General features: G+C 36.6%; 1 protein-coding gene across 1 annotated transcript; it reads left to right on the plus strand.

The window, feature by feature from the left end:
• Positions 1-287: 287 nt before the first annotated feature.
• Positions 288-2,422, plus strand: FSCB (fibrous sheath CABYR binding protein; the record flags this gene model as incomplete). Its single annotated transcript, XM_082649374.1, is given in 6 exon segments — positions 288-719; positions 721-793; positions 796-807; positions 1,180-1,272; positions 1,275-1,945; positions 2,027-2,422. Coding segments are annotated over 6 exon segments (1,596 nt in total). The 5' UTR covers positions 288-368.
• Positions 2,423-14,235: the final 11,813 nt, after the last annotated feature.

Below are 14,235 nucleotides of genomic sequence, written 5' to 3' on the forward strand. Positions count from 1 at the left end.
TATACCATTGATGGAACCTTGTAGGGACAATTGGCAGTGATATCATAGACCTGTAGGGAAACTTCTAGAAGTTATACCAGAGACTAAACAGGAAAGATGCTTACTAAGTGAGGTGGGATCCAACAAGAGTGTAGTACAGAATGCCATAATTTATGAATTACTTTTTTCTGAGGTAGTTCAACAGAACAACAATGAGGAAGGCAAAGGCTTAACTATTTGGTAAATTTGTCATTCTTGATGATTAATTACTTGAAGATTGATAAGTTTGAATTCTACCAGTATTAGAAATGGAAGAAAGTGATGAATCTGATCACCCTATCTCAGCAGGGAGGCAAGAAATTTGAAAGAGAAGATGACCCAGCCAACCAATGGTAGATAAATCCCAGCAGACTGAAGTGACAGAGAAAAAGAAACACTTGCCTATACCACAATCATCTGGCCCCAAAGGTACCCTTAGTATTGGTAATATTCCTGGGAGCAAATTCAACTATGAATGTCATAGAGTATCTTCTCAACTTCAGCAAACTTGGACAAAGAGAAAGCATGTACATGATATGACTGATAAATCTCTGCAGACAGAAACTACTGCAGAAGAGAAAGAAGAAGAAATCAAGTCAGTTTGTGAAACAGTGGTACCTGAAGAAAAGCCAGCTATTGGAGAAGCAGCCCCTGAATTTCCAGAGAGTGTTCAGGAAGTAGAAATTCCACCAAGCAGACAGACACTCAGTTCAACTCAAAACAGACAGATCCCAGCAGACCAGTTGTACTGGAGACTGGACAATGATGAACATTCCTTAAAAAGAAAAAGTAGGGCTTCCCTGGTGACGCAGTGGTTGGGAATCCACCTGCCAATGCAGGGGACACGGGTTCAAGCTCTGGTCCGGGAAGATTCCACATGCCGTGGAGCAGCTAAGCCCACGAGCCACAACTACTGAGCCCACGTGCCACAACTACTGAGGCCCGCGCACCTAGAGCCCATGCTCAGCAACGGGAGAAGCCACCACAATGAGAGGCCCACACACCGCAATGAAGAGTAGCCCCCACTCGCTGCAACTAGAGAAATCCCGCTCACAGCAACAAGAAAAACCACCCAACTCAGCCAAAAATAAATAAATAGATAAGTTAAAAAAAATCAAGCTTCACAGCACATAATAAAAAAGAAAAAAACAAAAGAAAAAGTAGACAAGGAAGAGCAGACAAACTTTAGTGAATCAGAAATAGTGGTTATTGGCTGGCCAAGTAATCCGTTTTCAAAGTCAAAGGAAGGTGCACAGAAACACAATCCTCAGGGAAGATTTTTGTTACTGAACATCCTGAATTTCAACCCACAACAAGTAACAATGAAGAAATTAGGCAGCAAAGTATTAACAGAGTTTTATCTATTCCACCAACCAAAAATGATGCTCCAGTACTTTTAGAAGATGGGAAAGATGTTCCAGCTGAAGTACAGTCTCCCGCTGCAGAAGAGAGCTCTGCTGAAGTGCAACTTCCACTAGCTGAGGAGATTACTGCAGAAGAGGTTTCTGCTGAAGTTCAGCCTCCAGCAGCTGAAGAGGCTCCTGTTGAAGTACAGCCTTCCCCAACAGAAGAGGCTCTTGGAGATGAGGCTCCTGCTAAAGTAGAGCCCACCTCAGCTGAAGAGACTCTTTTAAAAGAGCCTCCTGCTGAAGTTCAGCCTTCAGCAGCTGAAGACGCTCCTACACAAGAGGTCCCAGAACTTCAAATTTCACCAGCTGTGGAGTCCCCTGCAGAAGAGGCCCCAGCTGAAACTGAGTCTCCTCCAGCTGAGGTGGCTCCTGCTGGGCTTCAGTCTCTACCAGCTGAGGAGGCCCCTGCAGAGAAGTCCTCTGCCAACATTCAGTCTCCACCCACTGAAGAGACCTCTGCAGAAGAGGTCCCAGAAGAAGTTCAGTCTCTGCCAGCTGAGGACACCCCTGCAGAAGAGGTTTCCACCAAAGTTCAGTCTCCACCAGCTGAGAGGACCCTTGCAGAAGAGGCTGCAGCTTAACTTCAACCTCTACCAGCAGAGGAGGCTTCTGCAGAGGAGGCCCCTGCTGAATTTCAGCTTCCATCAACTGAAGAAACTACTTCGGAAATGTTCTCTGTTGATAAACAGTCTTCACTAGCTGGAGAGTCCTTTATTACACAAATCTCTGTAAAAGAAACCTCTGCTGAAGTTCTGCTTCCACCATCTGAGCAAACACCTGCAGATGAAGCTCTGGTAGAGAATGTGTCTAGGGTTTATCAGTCTCCCCAGGCAGCGGACGTCCTGGTGGTAAAATTAGGATCAGGGGTTTTGGAAGATAAGCCAAAATCTGAAGAGCCTTTAGAATGGGATACAGTTCCTGAAGATTCATCTGACACCAAGAATGAAGAGGTTTCGATTAAAATAAAGGGTGTCATCCATATAGAACTGGAATAGGGGCCTCCTCCTCAGCTGTAGTCAGGTCTTAACTAAGCTAGCAATCAAGACAGGTGGCTCTGGGAAGTACATACTTTAGAAAAGGGTAGGTGCTTGCAGGTAGCTTTGTGAAGAGGGAAGTGAAAGGAAATCCCAGCATGTGGACTGCAGTTTGGAAAATGAGCAATAACAACTAGTGATTTAAAATTACTGTGCTATTTTTATTCAAATCTAAAGTGTATAAAATATCTGTTTTTTTTTTGTTTTTTTTTTTGCGGTACGCAGGCCTCTCACTGTTGTGGCCTCTCCCGTTGCAGAGCACAGGCTCCGGACGTGCAGGCTCAGCGGCCATGGCTCACGGGCCCAGCCGCTCCGCGGCATGTGAGATCTTCCCGGACCGGGACACAAACCCGTGTCCCCTGCATCGGCAGGCGGACTCTCAACCACTGCGCCACGAGGGAAGCCCTAAAATGTCTATTTTGAAATGAAGTAAGTTTATAATTGAAATAAGTAAAATATACTTTGTACACTAAACCTTGTTGACAAGGGTAAAATATTCTCTTCACCCGTTTTGTTTTTCTCTCTACGCGTAGCTTGTAGTGGAAAAGACTTATTCTTTTCTATAGTTGTCTCATCTACTTTAAATTCCTTGAGTTTCAGTCACACATCTAAAGTCATGGAGTGTTTTCTTTCTGTTTATTATAATTCATCATATCTCTTATTCTCTTTCCATTTGATTCCTTCTGTGGAAAGCATTTTTTTCCTGTTTTCACTCCAATCTTCTTTTTTTCTTGTGGTTCGTGGGCCTCTCACTGTTGTGGCCTCTCCCGTTGCGGAGCACAGGCTCCGGATGCGCAGGCTCAGCGGCCATGGCTAACGGGCCTAGCCGCTCCATGGCATGTGGGATCTTACCCGACCGGGGCACGAACCCATGTCCCCTGCATCGGCAGGCTGACTCTCAACCATTGCGCTACCAGGGAAGCCCCACTCCAGTCTTCTTGAACATTTTACATTTCACTGTCTGGATAGGGACACATTTCCTTTGTAAAAATCTTCATTTCAATGAAGATAACTATGGATGAAGTATTTTAAAAGGTGTGTAATCATAAAGAAAAATACACTGAGATGGCCTTGAGAGCATATTCTTATTTATCTTTGTTTCCTTCCAATTTTATTGAGATATAATTGACATACAGCACTGTGTAAGTTTAAAGTGTATAGCATGATGATCTGACTTACATACATCATGAAATGATTACCACAATAAGTTTAGTGAACGTCCATCACCTCATAAAGATATAACATTTTAAAAAACAAAAAAATTTTTTCCTTGTGATGAGAGCTCAGGATTTATTTTCTTAACAACTTCCAGAAATAATATACAGTGATGTTAATTATTTCATGTTGTACTTCATGTCCCTGGTACTTATAATATAACTGGAAGTTTTTAGTTTTGACCATCTGTATCTAGTTCCCCCTTACCCCACATTCAGCCTCTGGTAACCAGAAATCTGATCTCTGTTTCTAATCAGTTTGTGTGTTTGTTTTATTGGGTGGCTTTGAAAATATAACTGACTTACAAGACTATGTTAGTTCTTGGTATACAACATAGTGATTCAATATTTCTATACATTATAAAATGATCATCACAGTAAGTCTAGTTACCATCTGTCACCATACAAAGATATAATTATTGACTATATACCCCACGCTGTGCATTTCATACCTGTGACTCATTTATTTTATACCTGGAAGTTTGTACCTGTTAATCTCCCTCACCTATTTCTCTCATTCCCCCGTACCCTCCCCTCTGCAACCACCTGTTTGTTCTCTGCATCTGTAACTCTGTTTTTGTTTTGTTTATTCATTTTTTAAAAAAATTCTTTTATTTTTAATTGAGATATAGTGGGTGCACAATATTATATAAGTTTCAGATGTACAATACTGATTCACAGTTTTTAAAGGTTATAGTCAATTTATAGTTATTATAAAATATTGGCTATATTCCCTGCATTGAACAACATATCCCTGTAGCTTAATCCCTGTAGTCTTAATCCCCCACCCTTATCTTGCCCCTCTGCACTTCCTTCTCCCCACTGGTAACCAATAGTGTGTCCTCAACATTTGTGAGTCTTCCTTTTTTGTTATATTCGCTAGTCTGTTTTATTTTTCAGATTCCATCTATAAGTGATCATACAATTTTGTCTTTCTCTGTCTGACTTATTTCACTTAGCACAATACCCTCCAAGTCCATCCATGTTGCTGCAAATGGCAAAAATTTTATATGTATATAACACATTTTTATCCATTCATCTGTTGATGGACATTGAGGTTGCTTCCATATCTTGGCAATTATAAATACTGCTACTATGAAAATTGGAGTGCATGTATCTTTTTGAATTAGTGTTTTTGTTTTTTCAGACATATACCCAGGAATGAAATGGCTGGGTCATATGGTAGCTCTATTTGTAGTTTTCTTTGTTGTTTTTTTTTTTTGTGGTACGTGGGTCTCTCACTGCTGTGGCCTCTCCCGTTGCAGAGCACAGGCTCCGGACACGCAGGCTCAGCGGCCATGGCTCCCGGGCCCAGCCACTCCGCTGCATGTGGGATCCTCCCGGAGCAGGTGACAAACCTGTGTCCTCTGCATCGGCAGGCAGACTCTCACCCACTGCGCCACCAGGGAAGCCCCTATTTGTAGTTTTTAAGAAACCTTCAAAATGTTTTCCACAGTGGCCGCACCAATTTACATTCCCACCAACAATGTATGATTGTTCTCGTTTCTCCATATCCTCACCAACATTTGTTATTTGTGTTCTTTTTGATGACAGTCATTCTGACAGGTGTGAGGTGATTTCTTATTGTGATTTTGATTTGCATTTCCCTTGATTAGCAATGTTCAGTATCTTTTCATGTGCCTGTTGGCCATCCGCACGTCCTCTTTAAAAAAATGTCTATTCAGTTCTTCTGCCCATTTTTCAGTCAGGCTGTTTATTTTTTTTGATGTTGAGTTGTATGAGCTATTTATATATGTTGGATATTAACCCCTTATTGATCATATCACTTGAAAATATTTTCTCCCAATCAGTAAGGTGTCTTTTCATTTAATCAATGGTTTCCTTTGCTATGCAAAAGTTTTTAAGTTTAATTAGGTCCCATTTGTTTATTTTTGCTTTTATTCCCTTTGCTTTAGGAGACAGATCCAAAAAATATATTGCTACAATTTATGTCAAAGAGTGTTCTGCCTTTGTTTTCTTCTAGGAGTTTTATGGTTTCTGGTCTTACATTTAGGTCTTTAATCCATTTCGAGCTTATTTTTTGTATGTGGTGATAGAGAATGTTCTAATTTCATTCTTTTACATGCATCTGTTCAGTTTTCCCAGAAACCACTTATTGAAGAGACTGTCTTTTCTCCATTTTATATTCTTGCCTCCTTTGTAGTAGATTAACTGACCATAAGTGTGTGGGTTTATTTCTGGGTTCTGTATTCTGTTCCACTGATCTATGTGTCTGTTTTAGTGCCAGCACCATACTGTTTTGATGACTGTAGCTTTGTAGTATAGTCTGAAATAAGGGAGTATGTTTCCTCCAGCTATGTTCTTTTTTCTCAAGATTCTTTTAGCTATTTGAAGTCTTGTGTATCCATATAAATTTTAGAATTATTTGTTCTAGTTCAGTGAAAAATGCCCTTGGGGATTGCATTGAAACTTTAAATTGCCTTGGGTAGTATGGTAATTTTAACAATATTAATTCTTTCAATTTATGAGCATAGTATGTCTTTCCATCTGTTTGTGTTATCTTTCATTTATTTTTATTAGTGTCTTATAGTTTACCAAGTCCAGGTTTTTACCTCCTTAGGAAGGTTTATTCCTAAGTATTTTATTCTTTTTAATGCAACTGTGAATGAAATTGCTTCCTTAATTTCTCTTTCTTATAGTTCATTGTTAGTATATAGAAATGCAGCAGATTTATATATATAAATTTTGTATCCTGCCACTTTACCAGGTTCATTGATGAGCTCTAGTAATTTTCTTGTGGCATCTTTAGGATTTTCTATGTATAGTTTCATATCATCTGCAAACAGTGACAGTATTAGTTCTTCCTTTCCAGCTTGGATTACTTCTATTTCTTTTTCTTGTCTGATTGTTATGGATAGGACTTCCAATACTATGTTGAATAAAATTGGGGAAAGTGAGCATCCTTGTTTCATTCCTGATCTTAGAGGAAATGCATTCAGCTTTTGTCCATTGAGTATGATGTTATCTGTGGGCTTGTCATATATGGCCTTTATTATATTGAGGTATGTTCCATCTATACCTTCTTTGTTGAGAGTTTTTAACATGAATGGATGGTGAATTTTGTTTGAAGCTCTTTCTGCATCTATTGAGGTAATGATATGATATTTTCCCTTCAACTTGTTAATATGGTGTATTACATGGACTGTTTTGTGAATATTGAATCATCCTTGCAACCTCAGGATAAATCTTCTATTTATTTTAAATTTTATTTCAACTTAGAATGTGATGAGTCCTTTGGAAGCCTGGCTTATGTTTTTTGTACTCTAAACTTTGATGAAGAGAAACTTATAATAAAGTTAAATTACTATAGTATAAGCTATTAACATTTTTAAAGAGTAATTATGGATTATTTTAAGATGTCTGTTATTAATGGATGTCTTGGTTTCTATGGTTATGGCAACTTTTTGTCTAGCTACAATTTAGTTGCAATGTGCCGAAGTATTGAGATGATTCTCTTAAAAATGTTTAATTTGGTTACTGTATTTATGTGTTCAGTGAAAACTCTAGATTGAAAATTCCAAAACTTGTTGCATTTTCATGTCCTTTAATTGTGGTATTTTTCATATTCTTTATTATATCTATAACCAAGAACATGTGATATTTTTAAGTGAGTTTCTCATAGTTTTATAAAAATTTATGTAAGCATACTTTTTTTTCATACTTGCCAGATTCGAGATTGAGAAACATTATTCTAGACTGCTTGAGAATAAGGTTTGATTTTTGGTATTTCCAAGACCTTTTTATTTTATTATTTTATTTTTTTTCAGTAACACTATTTTTTTCCAAAAGAATTTTCATCTTCCACAGTTTTACGTAGAATACCTAAATGATCTCACATTAGGAAATTACCATCTTAGCTGAAATTACTGATGCTGCTTCTACTGTCAAGTGCTAAAAAAAAAAGGCTTTCCCATCATTTCCATATTTTGTCTACTATTCTTTACTCATATCTTTCTTGTTAAAGTAGTAAAGAGGCTGCAACATAGCCTAATTTTCTTTGTAGAATATTTCTGATTATCTGAGCATTTCAGTGACTGAGAGTACCTGATTTGCCTATCACAACCTCAGATTCACTGTACCGTGGGAAGTGTGAATACATTCAGGAAGAATTGAAATTTGTTGTTGAGGATCTTGACTGAGATGCAAAGTTTCCTTGGTCCAGCTGGACACTGCCAATGTATTAGAGATTATGTCTGTCCTGTTAACTAAATGCTTTTTCAATAATGTCTGGTATATTTGCTGAAACCATGAAATGTTTATCAGCCACGTGGTCTCTTGCATTTTCAGTCTCTGTACTTGTAATATGAGGACATGGAGACAGAATCAGTTATGATCCTCTCTTAATATACTTTTTTTTTTCCTTTTTAAAAAATTTTTATTTTATATTGGAGTAGAGTTGATTTGCAATGTTGTGCTAGTTTCAGGTGTACAGCAAAGAGATTCAGTTATACATATACATATATTTATTCTTTTTTCAGATTCTTTTCCCATATACATTATTACAGAGTATTGAGTAGAATTCCCTGTGCTATACAGTAGGTACTTGTTGATTATTTTATATATTGTAGCGTGTATACATTAATCTCTAACTTCTAATTTATCCCTCCCCCTTTCCCCTTTGGTAACCATAAGTTTGTTTTCTAAGTCTGTGAGTCTGTTTCTCTTTTTTAAGTAAGTTCATTTGTATCTGTTTTTTTAGATTCCGTGTATAAGTGATATCATATGATATTTGTCTTTCTCTGTCTGACTTACTTCATTTAGTATGATAATCTCTAGTCCATCCATGTTGCTACAAATGGCATTATTTCATTCTTTTTTATGGCTGAGTAATATTCTATTGTATATATGTACCATGTCTGCTTTATCCATTGACCAGGTATCTCTGGCCTCAGGAAGACTTTAGGCTGCCTGTTTGCTCATGGGTGGGGCTGTGTTCCTGCCCTGTTGGTTGTTTGACCTGAGGAGTCCTAGCACTGGAGCCTACAATATATTGGGTGGGGGCCAGGTCTTGGTGTCAAAATGATGGCCTCCAGGAGAGCTCATGCCAATGAGTACTCCCCAGTATGTCTGCTACCAGTGTCTTTGTCCTCACAGTGAGCCACAGCTGGCCCGTACCTCACCAGGAGACCAGCCAAGACCAGCAGGTAGGTCTGGCCCAGGGTCCTATGTAGTCACTGCTTTTTGCCTGGGTCCCACTATGCATGAGATCTTGTGTGCACCCTCCAGGGGTGGAGTTTCTCTTTCCCCCAGTCCTGTGGAGTTCCTGCAGTCAAGCCCCACTGGCCTTCAAAGCCAAATACTCTGGGGGCTCATCCTCCTGATTCCAGACCCCATAGACTGGTGAGCCTGATGTGGGGCTCAGAACTCTCCTTCCTGTGGAAGAAACTCTGTGATATAATTATCTTCCTGTTTGTGGGTTGCTCATCTGGCGGGTATAGGATTTGATTGCATCATGGACACGTCCCTCCTACTGTCTCATTGTGGCTTCTTTGTATTTAGATGTAGAATATATTTTTTGGTAGGTTCCAGCCTTTTTTGTCGACAGTTGTTCAGCAGTTAGTTGTGATTTTGGTGTTTTCGTGAGAGGAGGCAAGCTCAAGTCCTTCTACTCCACCGTCTTGTTTCCAACCTCTAGGATCTTTTTATTTTATGTTTTCTGAAATACTTAAAATCCAGTAACACTTCTTTTTCTAAATTAGAAGAGTTTAAAAATGTTTATTTTAGTTTTTTTACTGTGACTTCTTTTCTTAAAACAATTTTTTATTTACTTTTTTCCCTCCAGATTTATTGAGATATAATTGACATATAGCATTGTGTAAGTTTAATGTGTACAATGTGCTAATTTGATACATGTAATTTTGTGAAATAATTGCAACAATAAGGTTAGTTAATACATCTATCTCACATAATTATAATTTTTTGGGGGGTGGTGAGACAATTTAAGATCTACTCTCTTAGCAATTTCAGGTATATTATGCAGTATTGTTAACTATACTCAACATTTTGTCCATTAGATCTCCAGAACTTACTCATCTTATAACTGAAAGTTTTACTCTTTAACCAACATCTCCCATTTCCTCTACCACCCTAACCCCTAGCAATCACCATTCCACTCTCTATTATTATGAATTTGTAGATTCTACATATCAGTGATATCATAAAATATCTGTCTTTTGTGTCTGACTTATTCCACTTAGCATAATGACCTCAGGAATGCCCATGTTGTTGCAAATGGTAGAATTTCCTTCATTTTGAAGGCTGAATAATATTTCATTGTATGTATGTATGTGTGTATATATATATATCCATATATATCCATATATATCACATTCTTCTTTATCCATTCATTCATTAGTGGACATTACACATATATATCACATCTTCTTTATTCATTCATTCATTAATGGACATTTAGGTTGTTTCTGGCTCCTGTGAATAATGCTGCTATGAACATGGGAATATAGATATTTCCTCAAGATAATAATTTTGTTTCCTTTGGATATGTACCCAGAAGCAGGATTGCTGGATCGTATGGTAGTTCTATTTTTAATTTCTTGAGGAACTTCCATACAATTTTCATTATGACTGTACCAGTCTATGCTCCCAACAGTGTAAAAGGGTTTTCTTTTCACATCCTTTCCAGCATTTGTTATTACTTACCTTTTTGATAATAAACATTCTAACATGTATAAGGTGATATCTCATTGTGGTTTTAATGTTCATTCCCTGATGATTAGTGATGTTGAGCACGTTTTCATGTACCTGCTGGCCATTTGTATGTCTTCTGTAAAAAAAGCTATTTAGGTCCTCTGTCCATTTTAATTGGGTTATTAGGCTTTTTGCTATTGAGTTATTTGAGTTCCTTGTATATTTTGGATATTAACTTGTCATAAGATACGTGCTTTGCAAATATTTTCTCCCATTCCACAGGTTGCCTTTTCGTTTTGTTGATGGTTTCTTTTGCTGTGCAGAAGCTTTTAATTTGATGTAGTTCCACTTGTTTATTTTTGTTTGCACTGTCAAATCCAAAAAATCATTGCCAAGACCATTGCCAATGAGCTTAAGCTCTTTTCACCTAGGAGTTTTATGGTTTCTGGTCTTATGTTCAAGTCTATTTTGAGTTAATTTTTTGCATATGGTGTAAGTTAAGGGTCTAGTTTCATCACTTTGTGTGTGAGTTTACAATTTTCCCAACACTTTATTGAAAAGACTCTCATTTCCTCATTGTGTATTCTTGGTACCTTTATTGAAAATTAATTAACTATACATGCATTGGTTTATTTCTGGGCTCTTTATTCCATTGATCTGTGTGTTTGTTTTAATGCCAATAACATACTGTTTTGGTTATTATAGCTTTGTAGTATAGTTTGAAATTAGGAAGTGTGATGCTTCCATGTTTGTTCTCCGTTCTGAAGGTTGTTTTGGCTATTCGTGGTCTTCTGTGGTTCCATATGAATTTTAGGATTGTTTTTTCTATTTCTGTGAAAAATGCCATTGCAATTTTGATAGGGATTGTATTAAATCTATAGATGGTTTTGGATAGTAAGAATTTTTTAACAATATTAATTTTCCCCCTTCATGAACATGGAATATCTTTTAATTTATTTATGCCTTCTTTAATTTCTTTCATCAATGTCTTATAGTTTTCAGTTTACAGGTCTTTCATCTCCATGATTAATTTATTACTGAATATTTTACTTTTTTTGATGATATTGCAGATGGGATTGTTTTCTTAATTTTTCTTTTCAGTAGTTTGTTGTTAGTGTGTAGAAATTCAACTGATTTTTTTATGTTCATTTTGTACCCTGCAACACTACTGGGTTTATTTATTCTAAGAGTGTTTTGGTGGAGTCTGCAGAGTTTTCTATGTAAAATATCATGTCATTTACAAACGGAGACAATTTTACTTCTTTCATTTCAAGTGGATGCCTCTTATTTATTTCTCTTGTCTGACTACTCTGGCTAGGACTTCAATAATGTTGAATAAAAATGGTGAGAGTGGGTGTACTTGTCTTTTTCGTGATGTTATATGAAAAGTTTCAGTTTTTTATTTTTAAATATGATGCTAGCTTTGGACTTGGCATATATGGCCTTTATTATGATGAAGTATGTTTCTTCTATACCCAATTTTCTGAGAGTTTTTACCATGAAAGGATGTTGATTTTGTCAAATGCTTTTTCTGCATCTTTTGAGATGATCATATGATTAAAAGTTGCTGGGTTTTTTTTGTTTTTTTTTTTTTGCTATAGGTCTCTGGAACTCATGAACACAAAGCTTGTTGGCTTTCAGAGCTAGTCCACCCTCTGGTGGCAGCCTTAAAAATTGGAGCACTTGATGTATGATCCAAACACTTCACTCCTCAGGAAGAGGCTGGGAGTTGGAGATTCTCTCCTAATTGTATGGCATCATAAATGGGGATAGGATTTATGGCAAGAGTGTATCTCAGACTTTACTATCTGTTTTGAGTATTTTTCTCATTAACTGGTTGTGTAGGCATCACTCATCTAGTTTCTGAATTTCTCTCAGAGCAAGTTGCTCTATGTGTAGGTGTATAATTATTGCATCTATGGGAAGAGAAAAATTCAGGAACTTCCTATGTCACCATCTTGGTCCAGACCCTAATTTGGACTTTTGCTGAGGAAAATCCCTGTGGGAAAGTTTTACTTAAAAATTCTGTTTCTTTAACAGTTGTAGGGTTATTTGTGTTATCCATTGTAACATTTATTTTTATCTTTTTTTATGTTCATAGAATCTGTAATGATATTCTTTCTCTAAGTATAGTATAATTATTGGTACCTATACCAATAAATACTGATAACTGGTGTCTTCTCTCTCTCTTTTTTTCCCAAGTCAATCTGGGTTGAGGTTTATCAGTTTTCTTGATCTTCTCAAAAAATCATCTTTTGGCTTCATTGATTTCATATATACATATATTCTAGGATTGGTATAAGTTCTTCCTTGTATGTTTTGTAGAATTCCCCAGTGAAGCTATCTGGTCTTGGACTTTTCTTTGCAGGGAGTTTCTATTCTTTCTTTCTTTTTTTTATTACAGACTTGATTTCACTTCTAGTGATCTGTCTGGTCAAATTACCTATTTCTTCTTGTTTCAGTTTTGGTGGGCTGTTTGTTACTAGAAACTTGTCCATTTTTTTTTAGGTTGTTCAATTTGTTGGCATATAATTATTCATAGTATTCTCTTACAGTATTTTTTTTTTTGTATTTCTATGGTATCAGTTGTTGCATCTCCTTTTTCATTTCTTATTTTCTTATTTGAATCCTCTCACTTTTCTTCTTGGTGAGCCTGGCCAGAGGTTTGTTGATTTTGTTTACCTTTTCAAAGAACCATCTCTTGGTTTTATTGATTTTTTCATTTTTTAAATCTCTATTTTATTTATTTCTTCTCTGATCTTTATTATTTCCTTCCTTTAGGTTTTGTTTGTTCTTTTTCTAATTCTTTTAGGTGGTAGGTTAGGTTGTTTATTTGAAATTTTTCTTGTTTTTTGAGGAAAGCCTATATTGCTATTAACTTTCCTCTAAGAACTGCTTTTGCTGCATCCTACAGATTTTGTATGGTGTGTTTTCATTGTCATTTGTCTCAAGGTATTTTTAATTTTCCTCTTTGATGTCATCATTGAGCCATTGGTTTTTTAGTAGCATGTTGTTTAGGCTCCATGTAATCTTTTTTTGTTTGTTTGTTTTGTTTTTCTCATTTCTCTTTCTGTGATTGATTTCTAGTTTCATACCATTGTGGTCAGAAAAGATGCTTAAAATGATTTCTATCCTCTTAAATATGTTGAGGCTTGTCTTGTGTCCTAGTATGTGGTCAATCCTAGAGAATGTTCCGTGTGCACTTGAAAAGAATGTGTATTCTGGGTTTTTTTGGATGTAATGTCCTGAAAATATCAATTAAGTCTAACTGTTTTATTGCATCATTTTGGATCTTTGTTGCCTTATTGATTTTCTGTCTAGAAGACCTCTCCATTGATATAAGTGGGGTGTTAAAGTGTCCTACTATTATTGTATTCCCATGAATTTCTCCCTTTATGTCTGTTAGTGTTTGTTTTACATATTTAGGTGCTCCTATATTGGATGCAAATATGTTGAGTATAATATCCTCTTCTTGTATTGATCCTTTTATCATTTTAATAGAGTCCTTCTTTATCTTTCTTTATGGCTTTTGTTTTAAAGTCTGGTTTGTCTGATATGAGTATTGCTACCCCCACTTTCTTGTCATTTCAGTTTGCATGAAATATGATTTCTAATCCCCTCATTTTCAGACTATGTGTGTTCTTTGCCCTAAAGTGGGTCTTTATAGGCAGCATATTGTAGACTCTTGTTTTTTTCCAATCTGACAGTCTATGTCTTTTGATTGGAGCATTTAATTTATTGAAATTTCAGGTAATTACTGATAGATACAAATTTATTGCCATTTCAAACCTCGTTTTCCAGTTGATTTTGTATTTCTTCTTTGTCTCTTTCTTTTTCCTTTTGTGGTTTGATAGTTTTCTTCTGTATTATGCTTATGTTCCCTTCTTTTTG

The sequence above is a fragment of the Grampus griseus genome (assembly GCF_964374135.1).
Source record: "Grampus griseus genome assembly, chromosome: 2".
Lineage (NCBI taxonomy): Eukaryota > Metazoa > Chordata > Mammalia > Artiodactyla > Delphinidae > Grampus > Grampus griseus.